The sequence below is a fragment of the Haliaeetus leucocephalus genome, unplaced genomic scaffold, assembly GCF_000737465.1.
Source record: "Haliaeetus leucocephalus isolate CR32 unplaced genomic scaffold, Haliaeetus_leucocephalus-4.0 Scaffold406, whole genome shotgun sequence".
In the NCBI taxonomy this organism is placed as follows: Eukaryota; Metazoa; Chordata; class Aves; order Accipitriformes; family Accipitridae; genus Haliaeetus; species Haliaeetus leucocephalus.
Window position 1 is genome coordinate 6,341,948 of NW_010972842.1, and position 21,221 is coordinate 6,363,168.

A 21,221-nucleotide genomic window follows, 5' to 3' on the forward strand; every position below is an offset into this window, starting at 1 on the left:
GACGCGCACATGCCTGTGGGGCTCTGATTTTATGGGCATCATGGAGACATGGTGGGATGGCTCCTGTAACTGGAGTGATGGAATGGAAGGACACAGGCTCTTTAGGAAGGACAGACAGGGGAGACAAGGAGGGGGTGCCACTCTCTGTGTCAGTGACCAGCTGGAGTGCCCGCATGACATCTGGTCTCTGGAGAGACATGGATTTGACAGGTGGACCACTTGGTGGATAAGGAATTGGGTGGAAGGTTGCACTCAAAGGATTGCGGTCAATGGCTCCATGTTCAACTGGAGAAGAAGTGATGGAGCTCTGCCTGGGGATGGGTGAGGAGCCAACCGAGAGCCTGTGGGTCAGGATTGAAGCGAGAACAGGGACAGATGACATTATAGTGGGGGTCTGCTACAGGCCACCCAACCAGGAAGACCAAGCAGATGTGGCAGATATGGACAGATAGCAGCCTCATGTTCACAAGCCCTGGTCCTCAGGGGAGACTTCAACCACCCCAATATCTGTTGGAGGGACAACACAGCAGGGCATAAGCAATCCAGGAGGTTCCTGGAATGCGTTGATGACAACTTCCTTCTCCAAGTGATGGAGGAGCCAATGAGGAGAGGTGCTATGCTGGACCTTGTTCTCACCAACAAGGAGGGGCTGGTGGGGAATGTGAAGCTCAAGGGCAGCCTTGGCTGTGGTGACCATGAAATGCAGAGTTCAAGACCCTTGGGGCAGCGAGGAGGGCACACAGCAAGCTCGCTACCCTGGACTTCAGGAGAGCAGAGTTTGGCCTCTTCAGGGATCTGCTTGGCAGAGTACCATGGGATACAGCCCTGGAGGGAAGAGGGGCCCAAGAAAGCTGGTTCGTATTCAAGGGTCGCCTCCTCCAAGCTCAGGAGTGATGCAACTGTCCAACAAGGAGAAAGAAAGGCAAAAACTCCAGGAAGCCTGCATAGATGAACAAGGAGCTCCTGGACAAACTCAAACGCAAAAAGGAAGCCTACAAAGGGTGGAAGCAAGCACAGGTAGCCTGGGAAGAATACAGAGAACTTGTCCAAGCAGCCAGGGATCAGGTTAGGAAAGCCAAAGCCCTGATAGAATTAAATCTGGCCAGAGACATCAAGGGCAACACGAAAAGCTTCTATAGGTAGATCGATGATAAAAGGAAGACCAGGGAAAATGTGGGCCCTCTCCAGAAGGAAGCAGGAGACCTGGTTACCCAGGATGTGGAGAAGGCTGAGGTACTCGACAACATTTTTGCCTCAGTCTTCACTGGCAAGTGCTCCAGCCACACCACCCAAGTGGCAGAAGGCGAAGGCAGGGACTGGGAGAATGAAGAACCACCCACTGTAGGAGAAGATCAGGTTTGAGACCATCTAAGGAACCTGAAGGTGCACAAGTCCAGGGGACCTGATGAGATACATCCACAGGTCCTGAGGGAACTGGCAGATGAAGTTGCTAAGCCACTATCCATTATATTTGAGAAATCGTGACAGTCCGGTGAAGTGGATAAGGGAAGAGCAACTGATATCATCTACCTGGACATGTGCAAAGCATTTGACATTGTCCCACATGACATCTGGTCTCTAAATTGGACAGACACAGATTTTACAGAATGGACCACTTGGTGGATAAGGAATTGGGTGGATGGTTGCACTCAAAGGGTTGCAGTCAATGGCTCCATGTCCAAGTGGAGAAGTGATGAGCTGCATTCCTCAGGGGTCAGTATTGGGACCGTTGCTGTTTAAAATTTTTGTCGGCAACATGGACAGTGGGATTGAGTGCACCCTCAGCAAGTTTGCAGATGACACCAGGCTGTGTGGCATGGTCGACACGCTGGAGGAAAGGGATGCCATCCAGAGGGACCTTGACAGGCTTGAGAGGTGGGCCTGTGCAAACCTCATGAAGTTCAACAAGGCCAAGTGCAAGGTCCTGCACATGGGTCGGGGCAATCCCAAGCACAAATACAGGCCAGGTAGAGAATGGATTGAGAGCAGCCCACAGGACTTGGAGAAGGACTTGGGGGTCTTGGCTGACAAGAAGCTCAACATGACCCGGCAACGTGCATTTGCAGCCCAGAAAGCCAATTGCATTCTTGGCTGCATCAAAAGTGTGACCAGCAGGTTGAGGGAGGTGATTCTCCCCCTCTACTCTGCTCTTGTGAGACCCCACCTACAGTACTGCATTCAGTGCTGGGTCCCCCAAACATAAGAAGGACATGGACCTGTTCCAGCAAGTCCAGGGGAGGGCCATGAGGGTGATCAGAGGGCTGGAGCACCTCTCCTGTGAAGAAAGACTGAGAGTTGGGGTTGTTCAGCCTGGAGAAGGCTCCAGGGAAACTTACAGCAGCCTTCCAGTACCTAAAGGGGGGCTACAAGAAAGATGGAGAGGGACTTTTTACAAGGGCATGTAGCGACAGGACAAGGGGTAATGGCTTTAAACTGAAAGAGGGTAGATTTAGATTACATATGACGAAAAAGTTCTTCACTGTGAGGGTGGTGAGGCACTGGAAGAGGTTGCCCAGAGAAGCTGTGGCTGCCCCATCCCTGGCAGTGTTCAAGGCCAGGTTGGATGGGGCTTGGAGCAACCTGGTCTAGTGGAAGGTGTCCCTGCCCATGGCAGGGGGGGTGGACTAGATGATCTTTAAGGTCCCTTCCAGCCCAAACCATTGTATGATTCTATGATTCTATGAAAACATAACTTACAAAACATTGATTAAAATTGCATTTCTGTTTTCTACAGCACTATCTGAAGCTGAAGGTTTTGATGAATGCTGATTAACTGCTAGTGGGTTTATTTAGAGTTTAAATATACCTAGGCTATATGGTAGTTAATTTTCTTTATTTAGTAAGTTCACATATATATTATATGTTTTATTAAGTATATATGATCATTTCCTTAATGAACAATAATAGGAATACAGAATTTATGATCTTGTTTCTTTTTTAATGCGTCCTTCTGTCTCAAATGTACATAGTATTAAGCAATACCTGGAATGATTATTAGCGATGTTTAACAGTTTTTAAATAACCCGTCTTAGTGGCAATTATATGTGAAAGTGTGATGAATAGTTCTCAAAATGCTATGTCATACAAATCTAAGAGCTACTGTTGTGGTTTAACCCCAGTCAGCAGCTAAGGCCCCCACAGCCGCTCGCTCACTTCGCCCTGGTGGGATGGGGGAGAGAATCCGAAGGGTGAAAGTGAGAAAACTTGCGGGTTGAGATAAAGACAGTTTAATTGCTAAACCAAAAGCTGCACGCGCAAGCAAAGCAAAGCAAGGAATCCGTTCCCGCTCCCCCTGGGCAGGCAGGAGTTCAGCCATCCCCAGGACAGCAGGGCTCCATCACGCCCAACGGGGACTGGGGAAGACAAACGCCATCGCTCCCAACGTCCCCCCTTCCTTCTCCTTCCCCCAGCTCTATATGGGGAGCACGACGTCCTACGGGCTGGGATCTCCCTTGGGTCAGTCGGGGTCGGCTGTCCCGGCTGTGTGTCCCCCCAACCCCTTGTGCCCCCCCAGGCTCCTCGCTGGTGGGGTGGGGGGAGAAGCAGAACAGCCCTTGGCTCTGGGTGAGCACTGCTCAGCAGGGACGGAAACATCCTGGGGTTATCAACACTGTTTCCAGCACAAATCCAAACCAGAGCCCCATAGTGGCTACTATGAAGAAAATTAACTCTATCCTAGCCAGTAGCTATCCCAGCTACTTTAGACTAAGCACAGGTAGGTTTTTTTTCTGGAAACGGTGTAGAGCTTTTTGCCACTTTGAAAAGACAAAATGAAGATAAGGAAAATACCCAAAATTTGTCTTTCATCTCTTCAGTCGATCTTAGGAGAACTCTTGCTATCTGATCATCAAAGTTGTAGCTTCAGAAAAGATTTGACAGGGTCTTGTAACACAAGAAAATTCTAAATAGTTCTAACAATGATCATCTCAAAGTTGCTGGTAAATTGAAGGTAGTATTATCTTCCCCTTAAGTATGGTTGTGCAAAGAATTGTGTTTGATATTTGAGCAGTGAAAGACTTCACTTTCATTATGTGATGATTTAGAAATGAGGTCCCATCACAGACCAGAATTTGGTTTTGGTACACTTTTCCCTGCTGATTTAGATGTGAAGAATAAGGCAACTCAGACTGGAAGCAGTTCTTGTTTCCAACATTAAATGTTTTGTGAACTTGTAGACATTTCTTAGCTTGTCTTTATCTTGCCAGGGACAAATTCTGTTTTGTTCGCTTTCAGCTCAGTACAAATAACAGACTGTTTCCTGAAGATGTCAAAGGTACTTCTGGCACAGGGCTGGAGGAGATGTGCTAGGAATGGTTTTGTGGTGCTGCACTGGGGCTGCGAGAGGATGAGGCAGGGTCTCATGGACTCTGCCTAGGGAATTCCTGATGTGGGGGGTAGGACACACAAAACCGCAGAAGAGGGTGTCTCCAAGCAGTCAGGACCTAAGGTCGCGGCAGTACATTGTGTCATCTCTCAGCCAAGACTTCTGAGAACATCAGTAACCTCATGCTTGGCATACTGATTTAATGAAGTGGCATGGGCAAGCCAGCCTTCTAGTTTGAACTGCCTTTGTCGTGGCCCATAATGTTACTGAGCAATTAGAATATGTGCACTTGCATGGGCGGTTTACAGATATAGCCAGGAAAATCTTTTACCAGGAGGGCTGGTCGCAGTGATGTTATTTTGGAATTAAAAGAAAAGTAAATGATGTGGCCCTCCCTCCCGCTGAAATAAAGCCAGAAAGTCTTAGGTTTGCATCAACACTTGACATCAGTTGTAGTAGATTGCAAAGCTTGGGTATTCCCTTCCTCTCCCTTCCTGGCTCAGTCTCTCACAGCTCTGTCTCCAGAGCCCAACTTTGTGTTTCAGAGCAGTCCAGCTGCTGCTCTGGCCCACAGCGCTCTCTCAAGACCAGGACTGCACAAGCATGGGATGGCACTCGTGACATTTCAGATGGCAGTGGTGGGATTTCCCTTTGGGCAGACAGACTGCAAACCCTGGTACGGCAGGCAGTCTGCGCACTAAGCTGTACAGGCTCAACTCTGACGTTCTCTGCCACGCTCTTCAAAAAGGAGTTTCCACATTGCTGGCTTCTGATGGGAGAAGGTCTTTATTTCTTGCTAGTTATGGATCTAGAGAATTATTGATGTATCTGAATGCAGTTACACATTCAGAGAACAACTGCATTACAGATCCCAGGAATAAGTGGCTTTTTCATTTCTCCACAGACAAATTTTGGCTCATCCCATTCATAAAGAACTTGCAGTTCATAATCTCAGGAATGTACAGGTGCAAGGCAAAGGGAGAAAAGTTACAGACCAGTCGGCCAGGGCAAGAACAATGTCTGCAGTAAGATGAGGGCACTGCTAAAAGGGCACTCTAAGGGAGTCTGCAGAGTCTTGAGAGTCTTCAGTGCCAGACTGAGCTTACAAAACTCTTTTGGGAATTAACACGTTAACACAGTTCTGTCCAGCATGCAGTGTGGCAGCTCCTGGTCCTCATATCCCAAGGAAGTTGAGTATCTCAGGTTGTCCCTACCACTTGGAAATGGAAACAAGCCAGGCTTGCTTGAAGGCAAGGGAAAAGTCATCTTTACTTTTTCCACTGTTGAGTGATGTCACCCATGAAGTAGCCTAGAGTGTAGGAATGGAAACATCTACTGGGGAAAGATTCTGGCAAGGAATCCTACCAAAAAAATTAGGTCCTCACAGCACTGGATGGGTTGCTCACTCCACCGGGTTTTGTGTTTTTTGCTTTCTTTCACTGAACATTTAGGATTTATCTTCGACTTCTGGAAGAGCTTTTTAGGAAATCACACCCTATCCTCAATATTTTGGAGTAGGTTAAGGCAGGTAGCCCTGGCACTTTAGAGTATTATCTGCTGAAGAAGGGCACAGCTCTGCTCACCCAAATGCACACTATTCTCATTTTATTTTCTAGGGAATGTGTTGGCCTCAACTGGCCCTGTTTTTTTGCTCCTGTTACTTTTCCTTGCTGTGATGTTGCATTGGGTTTGTGTCTTGTTTATTTAATGTACCTGTGTTTCTGATTTAAGTTTTCTCGGTTCTCATTCACCCTTTGGCCACAGCTGTGCCAGAGTGTGGCATGCAGGGCATCTGGGCACTGGGACACCAGCAGAGAAATTTCTCGGAAAGCCCCATGAGGAGAGCTTTTCTCTGAGGGTGAGGAAAGACCACTAGCAAGGGAGAGATGATGAAGAGCTACTTTCCTTTACAACACGATTTTTATTTGAAAAGTCAGTAGGAAAGTCCAGTCTGATCTCTGGTCATCATGTGCCAAGTGACAGCTCAGGCATTGTGTACAAGGGGCAGAGAGACAGAAAATCTAGGGAGAAATTTTTTTGTGATTTTGAAAGAGCAAGAGGTGTTTAAGAGAAGGGTGTGAGCTTTTCAGCCCAACAGGCAGAAATAGGGCTGAGATAATATGCATGGTGGCCATTGCATGTGCGGGTAATGTAGGTATGTATGGACTCTCACACACTGCATGAGTGTGCTGTGAAATTTATGGGCATATAAAAAAAATTTAAGGACTGATATTCCCCAGAGACAGCAGGGAATATGCAGCACTGCCTACAGTGCAGGTCTGTACCTGTATACTGGACTGCCCTGAATCAAAGATGCCCTGTTTTCTAAACATTTCATGTAAACCTGTTATCCACCAGCGTCTGCGTTATGCTGCCGTGACAGCCTTTTTCTATTCGCATAACTATGACCTCCACTGAGCAAACAGAAGATTAATATGTGACCAGCATCTCAGTCTTTTGCAAAGTTCAAGAGATCACACAGAGCGAAGCTGTGGATGACACCTGTGATGGGAGCGTGTGACTGGTGACATAACACACCAGCTCTGAATTTTCCCACCTCTAAGTGCTTTCCAAACAACTTGTCCAGGGTTGGGTTGTCCAAACATCAGAGGATGATGGCTACGTTCTTGAACATTAGGATGGCAGTGTGGAGACATTGTAGGTAAATTAATGCCAGGTGCTTGGAATAGTTGAAGGTGGCCCATTGCTTGTGGATGTTCTGTACTTACTACTGATTCTAGTAGTGTAGAGGAAAATGAGGTGTCACAGCCTTTCTCCTCCAGAAATGGCATTTCTGCATGATAGAGACTGCAAGGTAGAGGTTATGACCCTGTCTGCCATAAGGAATTGTCTGCAGCCACCACCAATGACAAAATCCGCTCAAGCTTCTGGCCCATGTTCTGCATAACCTCTGGTAGTGTATAATAAGCTGGGTGATAGGTGCTAAGTGGTCAGTCAGCTTGCTCAAAGCTTATGGTCCCAGAAGGTGCTGTTGTGGGAAATGCAGAAGCCAAAGACATCTGGTTTGGCCCTTGCTAAGTGTGTGAGGACAAAATTAATGTTCTGCTGGCGAATGAGGGCCAGCAGTGTGGATTCAGTTTGGCATGAGTGACTTGGTTGGACAAATTCAAGAACAAACTCAGTCCGGACTATCAAAGATTATAGAGATACAGTCTAAAAAATTACCTGCTTCTTGAGAGGTTCCTGGCAGTATAAAGTTCCTCTCTTCAAGCTTTCCCTCAGTTCAGCGTAGAACTGAGGATTTTAGATTATCATTGGCAGTGATGAGCGCAGTACTGACTTTTCTGGACCTACCTAATAATTTTAACTTCTCAGTATACAATTGGCCTGGACAGTGTTTTTCTGCAGATAGGTTTTTTTATTTTTATTCTTCATAGTAACCTTATATCTTGAAGAGTATGGGCTAGGTTGTAAAATGTGTGTTGTTGTAGCTGAATAGGTGCCCAGGGCACATAATCGTTCAATACAGCAAGCTAGAATTAGAAGTGAAATATAAAAGTGTATTTCCTCTGTGAAGTAGAGAAAGAAGTTGCATTTCTTGATGTCCGATACAGAGAAGACAGTGTCTGGTACAATCCTCCCTTGCCTTTCCCCTCATAGCCCTTCTGTAAGCAGAAGACGGAGAGGTCCTGCCAGCAACGCTGTGAATTTTTTGATGGCGTAGCTCTTTCTCAGTAATGTGCCTTGCAGAACAAAGGACAACCTGCACTGGCCTAAATATTGCAGGGTAGCTCACATTGGTTCATCTGATACAAGTTCTGTCAAGTTAAATGAAATCCTCAGCTGCTTCTCTTAATCGCCAGGACACGGGAGCAATGCTATACTTTCATAGGAAGTGAACTGAACTCTAACCCAGACAAACTCAGTTTATAATAACTCCAAAAGCAAGTGTTTAATATCTTGCTGTGTTCCAGTATCATAGGTCAAAAATACAACTGAGTGCTAATTATGCTGTTTAATGCAACCATTTCAACAGTCTATTTCTAACCTTTTTTATTGGTTTCACATTTTCATATTCTATTAGCAGCCCATTTTCTGCTCCCTTCCCTCCCTATTTGACATTTCAGAATGAATAACAAAGCAGTTTTTTAAGTGCATATGCATTTCCTCAAGGAAATCAGGACTTGAGCACACATTGGTCTTTGCATGCATGCCAATGAAGCGTGCATAAAAATATGTCTGCCTTTGCTTGCATACATGCCAAAGTCTGACCTTCCATGCTTTGAACTCTTGCTCCAAAACGCAAATGCATAATTCAAGAGGACTGAAGCAGAATAGTGTTGAGCATAACATCTGGGTGCATGGTTCCTTTCCATAGCAAACTACGCAGACGTGAATTACGGTTCTAAACTGCCCGTGCACCAGGAGATATGGGTTCCTCAGAAAAAGGATGAGGAAAATCAGTGTGCTCAGCGGCCAGGGCAGTCTGCACCGGCCACAGACAAGCACTGCGGATTGTGTTCTTTCTGGAGAAATTCTCAGCTGTGTAAATTACCTCTGTGTAAGTTTCAGATAGGAAGGTGAAATAGGTGGGAAAACCCACCTTTGTGGTCTCAGGAGACTATATGCAAGAGAGAAGCACCATAATGAATCGCCTTTCCGAAGTAAACCACTCTGGGTATGGGCCAAAGTGGAGCTTGTAGAAAAGTCAGTCAGGTTCAGGTACTGGCAGGTGAGATGGTAGCTAAGCAAATGTTTTGGGGGTAAGCAGGTTTGAATATTGCTTACGTCTAATTAAGTCTGAGATGCCTTTTTTTTTCTTGCCCAGATGCTGGTAATACACTTAAGGGATACTGGTATAGTGCCAACCATAGTGTTGAATACAACTTTTTTATTAAGAATAAAAATAAATGTTCAAAGGTAAAGATGGTGGCAATCAAGTAATTTTGTGCCTCATTATATTGTGAAGAAGCGCAGCCCATCGTGCCACAGAAGAATGATGATTAGGAGTCCAAATGTGTACCCTGCTGCTTATGTGCGTATTTGTTTTCCCTTCCTACACAGACACAGCCAAGGCTGATGTATAAGAAGAAATGCTTACAGGCTGGTAGCCTGTGCCTACTGGTGTACAGATTTTTCTTTTGCTCTGCTGAGTATTTGTCCTGTTTGGAAGTGTCATGGGAAATATTCTTCACGTTGTTTTACAGCCCTCGGTAGCTGAAGAAAATGAGACTTAATTGCTGTAGAAAAAAACTCCACCCTGCCACAATTATTTAGCTGCGTGCGTGCATTCAGATGTTGATATGCCCCTATTACAGCACAGATTTACTGACAGCTATGGCTACTGGGAGAAGCCTTGCTCCCCCTCAAATTACCAGCTAAATTTGCCTGCTTCCACAGAACCAGGAATTCAATCCGTCATCGCTGACAACTCTGAAGGATATCACCAAAGTGCTGCTGGAAATGATGCAGAGCTATTTTGGGGGGATAGCTTAGAAAGATATTTTCTTAAATACCATATTGCAAAATTGTATGAATTAGCCAAATGTGTCTTCTGGAATTCTCACAGCATTCATATGGAGGCTTTATTACTTTTGTAATTCACTCTTCACTGACTTCTCAGAAATGCCATAAGATGTGTTGAAAACTTGTACAAAGGACATCTTAGGAGACACAAAGCAAAATCTTTCTACAACTCCCAGAATCTACTAAAGATTAATTTAGTCCAATGAAAATTGCTTTCATACAGATGGGTTTCTATATAAAAATTAGAGTTCACAGTTAGTGTCCTATAGCTCCTACAGCTGAGAAAAGACTTTTCAAAGGTTCTAGTGTCTTTGGTGCCTTAGAAAATGTTCTCTCAAATTGATCATTTGAATTTGGCCTAGATCATACAGTCCTTAGTACATTGTTATAGTTTACTTCTTTCTGATTTTACTTAATTGGTTTGCATCTGCAGTGAAAAATATGGAATGAGGGACAAGAGTGATACACTCCAGGCTAATTTTGCGACATGGTTAGTACTAGCTACTAAATTTCTTTCTACTAAGGATACAGCTGAATGCTTTCCTATTTTGAATTAAATGATTTGTTTGTACACTTAATTTTCTTCAATCTCTTTTCATCAGCAGAAAAGTACTGATAAAGCACTAGATGACCATTCGAAGACAGATAAAATAGAATGATGCATCTTCATTACTACTGTATTCTCTCTGAACTATTTTTTTTTACCCTTGCAGGACGGTTCTGTTTACTCTGACCTCTGTAGTTGTGCTTGTCATCACTACTGACTGGATCAGCTGGGACAAGCTGAATCGGGGATTTCTGCCAAGTGATGAGGTCTCAAGAGCCTTCTTGGCTTCTTTCATCCTGGTGTTTGACCTTCTTATCGTCATGCAGGTACCCTCTCCTAATGTTTCATTCAAGCTGCTGAGACTGCCTAGTCACTCTGTTTCCTCTAGACCAAATGGTGTTTAGCTAAGACTACATAAAGGTAAATAAATGTTTAGTTTGCAACCACTATTAGTAGGGACATTTTATTACACCATTCTCAGTGACTTTGCAAAAAGCCTGCTGGCCTTTTGTTGTGAAAACATTGCTGATTTCTCTTCTTAGACTAACAGGTAAGAACTGCACAACTTTCCAAATTAGAAGGTGTTTTCTGCAAAAGTGACATCAGAAAAAGAAACGGAAGCTAGTTGTTTTGTAAATTCAAAGCTTCTGTTAGGAAGGTGAAAGAAATTCAGCCAAACAAGAAAGAAATACTTCCATGTTTCAAGCATTTACAATATTACAGCATTTTAATAGATGAAAATTAGTATTTGCTACTAAAAGTCCACTTTCCACTTGCACATGAAGATTGCTTTACTTTGATGACACGTCCTTGTACTGTAAGGTCTTCTGCCAGCGAGGTTAACCGGGGAGATGATTCCCTGTAGTCTGCCTGATGTCTGCTCCTTTGAATCTAGCTGTTAAGAAAGGAATCTGGGTCACAAGTTTGTGGCCAAAAACCTCCTTCATGTGATGCTGCTCTCTACGCTTTGCATTTGTCTGTGGTTTGAGCCTTGTGTGAATAACTCACCCAATGCTCTGTGAAAAATTAGGTCATTTGGGCGGAGGGAAGGAAAAGGAGCATCGAAGGCCTGAGTGACTTTTGCTATTAGTCCTAGATATGTTAGACGGTTGAACTGAAGTTTAGCAAAGAATTTGAGAAGAACTGATGGGTCCTTTCTCTCCAGTGTATTACCAACTAAGTCTGCTAGCAAAGACCATTTCTGAGACACTTAGTTCTCTATAATGAGATATCTATTGCTTGAGTAATTATCCTAGAGGTGACACTGTGGTGGCACTCAGAATTTATCACTGCTGTACTAGGACATTAAAGCTGCATAAAGTCCTATAGTTCAGTTTTATTTTCCAATGTCCAGCACTGTTCAGTGCTCACTGCGGTTCGTGGTTAGAACAAGGAGGATAAGAAAGGGAATACTGTTTTTCTAGTAAGATTTCTGGTGCTTTCTTTTCTCTCCCTTTGCATTTTACATTTTGTTTGCTGTTTCGAAAAAATTCAAGAGAATGTATAATAAATGATTGTACTTCACAGCGCTGTAATGAAAGCGTGAATGAAAATACACGATGTATCAAGCAATACTGAATTTGATATTGTATGCAGGGTAGAGAAACAGAGTTGTCTTCATACCAAATAATTATTAAATCATCCTTTCAACTTTGAAAAATGAAGTTCCAGTACTTTGACCTTGGAGTTGCTGAATATAGGGAAGAATTTTATGTGAAACAGCCTGTCCTGAGTACTATGTCATATTTTTACAACACAAAGCAAGAGGCTCTTTTTAATTGCATTTTTGACTGATGTTTCTGTGATGGAGTTATTTATTTATTTAAAGTTATTTATTTGGACTGTGCAACTAAGTTGGCATGTTTTATTTACAGTGTAGTTCTAGCATCACTGCATTGCTACTGCAATAAAGTCAAGTTGAGACAGCAAAGTATTAAATCACAAGTGAAGACCATCAGGATCATGATCCTTTGACTGAAGTATGCTTTAGAATTACATGTCTCTAGAAATTCTTTCTAAGAGTGTCATCTCTTTCACAGGGTTTTTTCTGACTTAACAAGCTTTAGCAAGAAACAGGTAAAATTAGGAAAAAAAAAAGTTTAGTATTAAGCAATTTCTGTTTGAGGCTGGCGTTAACTAAGAGCACAGATTAAGTCTTATCTAATTTTTGAGTACAGGCATTTTCTGTCGCTCCGAATTGTAGCGTAAATACTGCAAATGTGACTGTGTTAACAAGAGAAAACCAATTGAGTTTGGAAATCCATTCTCAATGCTGTGAAAAACAATCACATAATTGTAAATATTGGCTTTGCCTTCTTAGTATTATTATAATTTAATATTTATCTAAGCCCTAGGTAGAGCATAAGAAAGAAGTAGGTCCCCACCCTGAAGAGCTACCTTTTTTCAATTAGATGTAACCCAGGCAGACACATGAAGAGGAGAACACAGACAGCTGAACCTTATGTAGACAGTTATACGTGAGCGATACTTAAGGGTAGGTGCACTTTTTACCTTTGGTTTCCATCCTGCAACAAACTCTGGCTGCCTCCCGGCCCCGCTCTCCTTCTAGTGTGCAAAGGCTCCTCCAGTCCGAGCGATTCACTGGGAATTCAGGGGATGGGTGAGGGAGACAAGCACAGACGAGAGACAGAGTAGAAGACAGAGACGTGTGGCTGAAGTGTAAATGTGAAAGTTACGACCACAAAAATATTAAGACAACCCAAGAAAACAGATCGTGGAGAAGGTTGCAGGACAATCTTTATAGTCAGCGGAGAGATGGAGGTATAGTCGGGGTGCTTTCCAACATCTACAGTAGGATGAGGTGCAGCAGGCCCTAGAGGTGCCCGTTTCTCTCCACCGAGAACAGACCCAACGTGGTGAGCTGAGAGGAACCATCCCTTAAGCTGGACCCAGAAAAAGGGTTACGAGGGTAGCGTGGCTTGAGTCCAGAGCTGCAGCTCTGCAAGGATCCTGCTCAGCTATTTCCACAGCTCATAAAACAGTCAAAGTAGCATTTCTCTGATGGTGTTTTATCACGGAGACTTCTTCAGAGACTCTCATGGGCAGGGTCATCTCCACTTCTCCCTCTGCTGCCTGGCCTCGGTTTGAAAGGAGTTTAAGTTTCAGTGGGTCTAGGACAGCATATCAGAGATAACACCCATTTTAGGCTGTTTGAGAGGCAGCACAGAGGCCTCTATTCCAGTCTTGGTTGCCAGGATGTTTTATCCAATGTAAATACAAACACTGATTTTTTTTTAAATGTAGAGATTGCATATTTTCTCTCTGAAAAAAAGATCAAATTTAGTCCAATGCAGGTGCATTAGTTCATTTTAAAGGACATGTCCTTGCTTATAATGAAGTAAAAACCCTACAAGTTTGTTGTTTTTTCCACAGTATGGAAGTGATGAAGTTAGTCATTTTCACAGTGTCTTTAATTATGCCTGCCCTGATAATTGAGATGGCAAGATGTCAACATATGTATGTATCTGGCACCCATAGCATTCACTGCTGCACGTGGTCATCATTACATTTTTAGTCTTAGTTTCAGACTGAGTGCAAGACCACACATATTAAAGCTGGATATGTAGAAATGCCATTATCATGTAATAGAACTTTTTACTATTTTAATGAAAAATTCACATATTTAGTTCTCTTTCTCAAAGACGTAATGGAAAAGCTATTAATTAAAGGAATAAATATGAAAAATGAAACTATAATCCCACATTCCAAACACCTCTGTTTGAGCAAGTAGACAGTAACTCATGCATTAGCCTATACCCTGCTTTTTCTTTTTTTTTTTTTTTTTTGTGTGCCATGTTCTTAGTGACTTTGCTAATGGGAAGGAGCCTGTGGTGGCTGGATTATTAAACCTCATGTGTCCAGGGGAGATGAATTGTTTCACCTCTGTAGTGTCTTTTGTGAGTGTTTACAGGTTCCTCCAGACTTCTGAAAGACCGCGAAGTCTTTCAGCATCGCTGTGGATTTACACGCTGTAGCTACCTTGCTGAGCGCTTTGCAAGTCCCATGGTATAAATTCTTGCAACTCCTATGACTTATTGCAACTTTTTATCTGACAGTACACTCAGATACAATGTCTGAGTGATTTAAAAGCTACCTGAAAATACTGTTTGATTCCAAAAGGAGAATTTGTTCTTCAATAAACTGAAGAAATTCTGCAGCGGCTGAGTGGAATAAACAGAAGCCAGGCAGTGCTTATGTCTAAGATTCTTTGAGAAAGCTCTTGTATGTGAATCTTTAACCAAACTAGCAAAATAATGCCATTAATATCAAATGGGATACTCTTGTAAATAAGGAGAATAGAATTTTGTCCTTCTGGGTATCTGGAAAGAAACGAAGGTCAAAGAGAGTTAGATAATTAAGAACGTTCCTTAGTGCTGGATCTCTGCTTATGTAGGTATTAGGATATCAGCAGACAGATTTTTTTTTTAGTAATAACCTTTTTTCAAGTCTATTTTTCGTAATATTTTTGTATGTAAATTGCTTTAACATGTAACTGTAGATCACTCCTTGCTACTGCAGTTGAAAATCAAGATATTTAATGGGTGGCCTGTCACTTCTTTTTTTGTTTTGTTTTCTGAAGAATGTCTGGTCTTCTGTCTTTGGTAGTTTTAATAAGAGAACTAGAAGGTTAACAGGTTGAAGAAAATCTGTATTTAGGCTCTCCTGTGGTTTTTCTTCTAGATCTTCCTATTTCCCTGAAAAAAAGTAGTTAATTTAGCTACTTTGTAATGTTAATTATGTTTTGTATATGTCATTGTTAAACAGTAACACAGAAATGTTATCAGCAAAACAGAACAGACCCTGGTCTTGTTAACAAATAAATAAAGCGAGGACAGTTCCGTTTATTTTCAGTTTTACACTGATGGAGAGGCTGTTTTGATTAAAATCTAGTACGATGTGTGAGCACATTAAAAAATACCACCCACAACATCAAGTGCGTAGAAGAAGATATAATTTGCTTGAATAGTTAGAGTGGAAATATGGTCTTGTCCACACAAAGTGAGTAAAGACTTGTTTTTTAGAGGGGTTTTTTTTTAGAAGATCTATTTAACTTTGCAAACGTAATTTGATTGTGACTCTTAACTGGATTTACACTTGGTACTTTGATAGAATTAGTTTACATGTATACAAACAAGAGGAGAATCCTGATTTACACTTGGTGCAGAATACACAGGTATACTAGTTTTTCTTTGAAACAGATAAGCAAGAAATGATTTTGTGTTCATAGACAAAGCAGGATATAAAAAATAATTTCACTCCTGTCAGAGTAGATCCTCTCAGCTGTACATTTGGTTCAAGAGTGGTATATAAATTTTTTTGTTTCCTAACAAGTAACAGCAAAAAGTACCGATATATAGTTTGTTCCCAAGGAAGTTACCAAACTTTGAATGAAAATGTCCTTCTAAAAACCTCCCATTCAGCACAACAGCTTCTGGAGAAGCGAGCACTTGCATGTCAGGGTACTTTCCATTATAACCTTTGCTGGGTTTTGTAACATTTGAAAACACAATGATAAACTACAAGTCAAAACCCATGAGAAACTTCTGTGTTAGTGAAGTTAGCAAACAACTTTTGCATCATCTCTGACATTCAGGGTTTCTGTATGTGAGGGGTTACTGTGATTTTTTATTCATGTCCTACTTGCCCTTTCAAGATGGGAACCTAGCCATAAGGGCAGGTGACCAGTGACAGGTTTCTCAGAGGAGTCAGGATAGATGAGAATTCACCTTTAATAAAACCGACGGCATATTCAGCTCCATTACTGGCGTCCCCAGCCGTTACCATACAGCAAGGTTTTACAGGGAGGAGCCATATACCCTGGACTACTTTTTTCAGATATTGTGTGCAGCGTTTCATTCCGCTCAGAGTACATTGCTCTTCACTAGTGGATTTTAGACGTGCCTGTCAAACAGCATTACGAAAATGGGTAAGCATTTTGAACACACGCTTGTACTCAGCTAATTGTGCAATGTCTGCCAAAGAACCCAACCGTGAGGGTTGGCTCTGCGGTACTGTACCTCCCATGCCCTGCAGATCTCTGAAGGAGAAGGACAAGTTCAAGTGAGGTAACTTTGGGAGAAACCTTTCTGTAAGAAGTAAGAGATTTTCCTTCCTGCAAAGTCTCTCGCATCGGAAAGACTTTCCCCTCTTCCTTTGTCCTTTCTACATCCTCATCCTTCTGTGGATCATGGAAGTGTTCCTTATTAGCACTGATGTAAAACATTCAAAAATAATCCTGAAAAATAAAAGGACTAGAAAAAGAAGGACTAGAAAGGAACAACTCTTGATCTACAGCTTCGCTTTATTTGTACTTTGAATGACTTTAAGTGGCAGACCTGGGTACATTCCTAAACACTGTTTAACCAACAAAATGATAGTGTTTCTCATGCCATTATTGGCACCATGGCATTTCTTTCTAGTGGGTCAGACACAGGTCTTCCTTGACTATCCTAGAATCGTTCCATTTCTTGAATCTGCCCCCACAGCTGCTGCTCATGGATTTATATCTGCATTGAATTTCTCAGTCCCAAAGTGCTTTATTTTATTTCCCTGAGAATCACTGGATTGAGGAGTATCAAGTCTTTCTCCTTTCTATTTTGAACACAGAACAGTAGCTCTCCCGAGCACCACTTTCATCCATCCCATCAGACATCTATTTTCTGTTAGCTCCCCTGTATCTTCTGTGCATGACTGGTGTCAAGGGAGTGGATTATTTCCTGGCCATCATGTACTGAGAGGAGCAAGTTAGTGTGGTCCCAGAAATGGCCCATTTGACAGCTCAGGAACAAGCAGCTAGAAATGGAGTCAGCGTCCCACAGAGTGAAAACTCCCTGTCCTTCTCCTGGCAGGGAAGGGAGGCTCTAAGGAACCAGGGCATGGACCCTCCACACCTCCTTCGCGGTGTTGTTTTCTGTGGACAAGGCAAAGACAGTGGAAATGTACTATACTTGTAGATCAGAGAATAAAATAATGCGTTTGAAATCCACTGGTTTTATTTTGAACGGAAACACCTTCTGAGTTTGATGCAAGTGTATGTAGTGTTTACGTAAAAGGGTGATGAGGGGGGGAAAGTACAGCATTGTTACATGTAGTTAAAACCCAGAAGTTTCTGTTGGAATATTTTCAAGATCCAGCTGGATTTATAAATTGTTTTTGAAAATCCCTGGAACATTCCTTCAGCCCCTTGCCAGAACCCACTATAAAGTACAGTTTATTTCTTCAACTCTTCCAGTTACTTTGGGACTAAGAAAATGATAAGCAAAATAATTTTCCCCTGAGAAAAGGTGGGTGTATCTTGTCCCTTGCACATTATATACCCTACCTTTTTAATGAGCTGTCTGGTTTATATTGCAGTGTTTTCATTCTGTGCTTGCCTAGTTTGATAACCAGCACCATCATTTTATTCTGTGGATTTTGTCCAACAAGACATGTGAAGTACAGTATTTTAAAGTTCATTTCATCCTTTACGCTGTTTGCGGCTGGTTAAATTTTACTTGGATGCATTGTAATTGTCTCAGACATTATAGATTCAACTCCAGGGTTTGCTTCAGCTGCTGTAACTTGGTGTATTTGTGCTGACCTGAATCCTATTGTGCCAATTTATACTGGCGGAGGGCTGGACCCTTTTTTTAGCTCTGTGACTCAGTTCCTCATTTGCTGAAAAGGAACAACTGTAGTTCTTTTCTTTCACTAGTTGTCTGATTGTCTGCTTAGCCCCTAAGGTGCTCCGAGAAGGATGCTGTCTGACTTGGTACAGCTTCGAGCATAATCAGGCACCAGTCCCAGCTGGAGCCTCTTGGCTCTGAGATGCCTACACACAAAATGAATTAGCTGGAAAAGCTGCTCATTTGTCACAGTTGTTCCCTCTTACCCTGACAATGGGTACGTGCCGTACATGTGACGCTGAGGCCCTTCTTTCGCAGTGCAGGTATGTGCCTGCACTATTTGACAGAATGAAGCAGTTCTCCAAAAGCAGACCTCGCGTTTCCACACACTGCTCCCTGAAACCGCCACATCAAGCCCAAATGCACAAAACCCATGGAATTCTAGGAACGAGAAAAGCTGCAAATTCTTTGCAGGTCTCACTTTTTAATCTTTAGTTGCAAGGAGAGTCTTTTCACAGATTCTGCTATAATCAGCGTGTGATAGGCTTTGTTGTTGTGGGATGTGTCTGATGAGTGTTGCATTGCTTAAGATTATATTGCAGTGATATATGTTGATATGACAGTAATGGTGACATTCAGATAATTTCAACTCTCCACAGCAATGCTCTGGAATATATTATTTGATTGTAGAAATCTGCTTTGGAGTGAGCACTGTTACACAGGTTTTTATCTAAAAATGAAAAATCTGAGATGAGATTGAGCTGAACTGGTTCAGCTGTTTTCTAAGTGATAGAATTGCATACAATTTGTAAATGCAGCCATGTGAGTTACAAAAAGAAAGATAAACCTCAGTTTGCCATCGCTAGGTAGAGTATTGCCTTAAGAGAAGTTTTATGCCTATCCGTATCTTACATTTAGCTACGTGGCATACTGAATTTACAGGACTTAGTGGCAGGTCATACCTGGGCATACAGATCCAGCTAGCAACAATACGGAGTTCAAGTAAGGAGAAGGAGCAAAACCAGCTTGGTTGCTCTTAGTCACACCTTAGAGGGGAACAGAAACAAGAATATGCCTGATATTGTTGGTCTAACTGCATTACTTCTGCAAAGCTGATTGAATGGCAGGTGTTTATACTTCCTTGGGAAGTTTGAAGCCTGTTATATGAGACATTAACAAAAAGACATACTTACTTTTATTGTCTTTGAGTTCTTCTAACATGCTATAAAGCTGCGGCTTTTCTTTGTGTAACAAAAGGGACATATGTAGTTAATCACTGAGTGTCTTGAGATAGTGAGTACATTAGATATTTTTGCATCTGTTAGAATCAGACTTTATTGAACCCATCAATAAGTAGTTCATTCTCATATGTATAGAGGAGGGGAAGTATTCCCTAGTGCTTTTAATGATTTGAAATTATAGTTACAATGATTTCTGACTTTGAGCTAACATTTAATTACTCAGCTGTATTGCGTTTGGTGTCATGTCCCTGTGGGTCATAGGTGTTGTGTAAGTGTGGCCTTAAGTCAACCAGGCTTCTGGTCTCCTACAGGTCAGAAGCTAAAAAGTTTCTCTTTTCTGGAATCTGACCATGTTTACCTGCCAGTCCAGTAATGCTCATTAGGGAGAGGAGATTCCCCAGCATAACACTTACCAGATCTGACAGATAGATTGGGGACTGGCATTGCATGACACAGTGTGAATCTGTGTTTCCCACTGGAGCAACAAAGCAACTAAATCAACATGCCTATAGAGTCTCTCAAATAGTCCCAGTAGTATGCTGCAGCTGACTTTGGACTGTTCTATGTCTCAGCTGGTCCCCAAATAATTAACCTCTCCTCTATCTCTTCCTCATACCTAGATAGTATTTGCAATATAATTTTTCATTAAGATTCCTTAGAGCCCTGCATGAGCCAACGGGTGCTGTAGCTGCGTTAACACATTGTCGCTATTGTTGAAATGGTACGAAAAGAGACAAAACCCGATGTTAATCAAACTGGAAAAGAGCTTTATTTTTCACCTCCCTCCGCCAACACTTGTTCAATTGCTGCGGTAGCCAGTAATGCTGAACTTGTCTTGATACCTCTGATGCCAGAAGGACACAGCCTCAGGTAGTATGTGATGGGTACAGCTGGCTCCGTATGCCTTCAGCTCCCACTTCGTTAGCAGGGAGGGCAGCCGCAGGTGCGGGGGGACTATCCATTATCAACCAAGGCAAGGTGGAGCTGTCAGGGTCTCGGAACTCAGTTACACCAGGTGCTGAATCCATTTCTCCTTGGATGAAGATGGGTGAATTAGAGAGCCGCTTTCAGGACTGGCTCTGAGCAAGGCAGTCCGTGTCCGAAGTTGCTGGGAGCAGTTTGAAGCTCTCATAAGGGAGAGAGGGACCCATTTGCAAGCAGTTCTCTGTCTCCGAAGAAAGACCGCGGTGGTAGCCGGCTCGTCCTGCTGTGCAGGGTAGCACAGCAGTGGGGAGAAGGACTTGAAACTGGCTCGATCCCCTGAAATCCTCTCCCTGCATCCAGCAACGCCGTACAGGACGCCAGCAGGACGGAGGTAGGCATAGGGCTCTGCTCCCGGGATGAAGTACTCGTGGTTTCAGTGACCCAAACCTGGCAGAGCTGCTTTTCTGCTGTGGCCAGCCAAATTGTAGCTCTTCCTTTCATACAAAACCAGCTTCGATTTCATTGTCCATTAGTTCTTAGTGAGCTCTGCTATGATGTTGTTTCCCACATCAGGTACTACACGAGGAATTAAACGATGGAAATTTGTGGCTGGGTAATCCATTTTATCGCCTGTAGGTGAAAATGAGAAAAGAGTGTACGTCTCTTTCTAATGTATCTCGCTATGCATTTAAGGATATAATCCCGTAATCCTTCTTGGATGGCTCTTTGCTTTTAGTTTCTCTCAGGTGGTCTTTGGGCTTGACTATATACAATGTGCAGCACGCATTAGGTTTATAATGAAATTTCATTCCACTTCAGAACTGTGTGCCCAAAGTGGAGAAACAAACAATCCTCAAGAGCAGCAGTGATCCCACGTACAGCACACAATCTATTTAGGAGCAAGTGGCAGAAAAGAAGTGATTAAGTGATGTGCGTTATCGGGCAGCCAGAGTTAGAGGAAGCCCAAGGGACCGTTGTCCCACCTCGAGTCCACAAGTGTACTTTTTGATGGCCCCGATTCTGCCTGTTTTCTGCAGATTGTGTGTCGGGGAAGGCTGCTCGGACTGTGCCCC

At 42.9% G+C, this 21,221-nt stretch overlaps 1 protein-coding gene across 1 annotated transcript in view; it reads left to right on the plus strand.

Moving 5' to 3' along the window:
• TMEM117 (transmembrane protein 117) overlaps positions 1 to 21,221 on the plus strand; it is a 218,319-nt gene that overhangs the window by 166,788 nt on the left and 30,310 nt on the right. Inside the window, exon 5 of the mRNA XM_010574072.1 lies at positions 10,525 to 10,684. Coding sequence (XP_010572374.1) covers positions 10,525 to 10,684 — 160 coding nt within the window. The remainder of the gene's footprint in view (positions 1 to 10,524; positions 10,685 to 21,221) is intronic.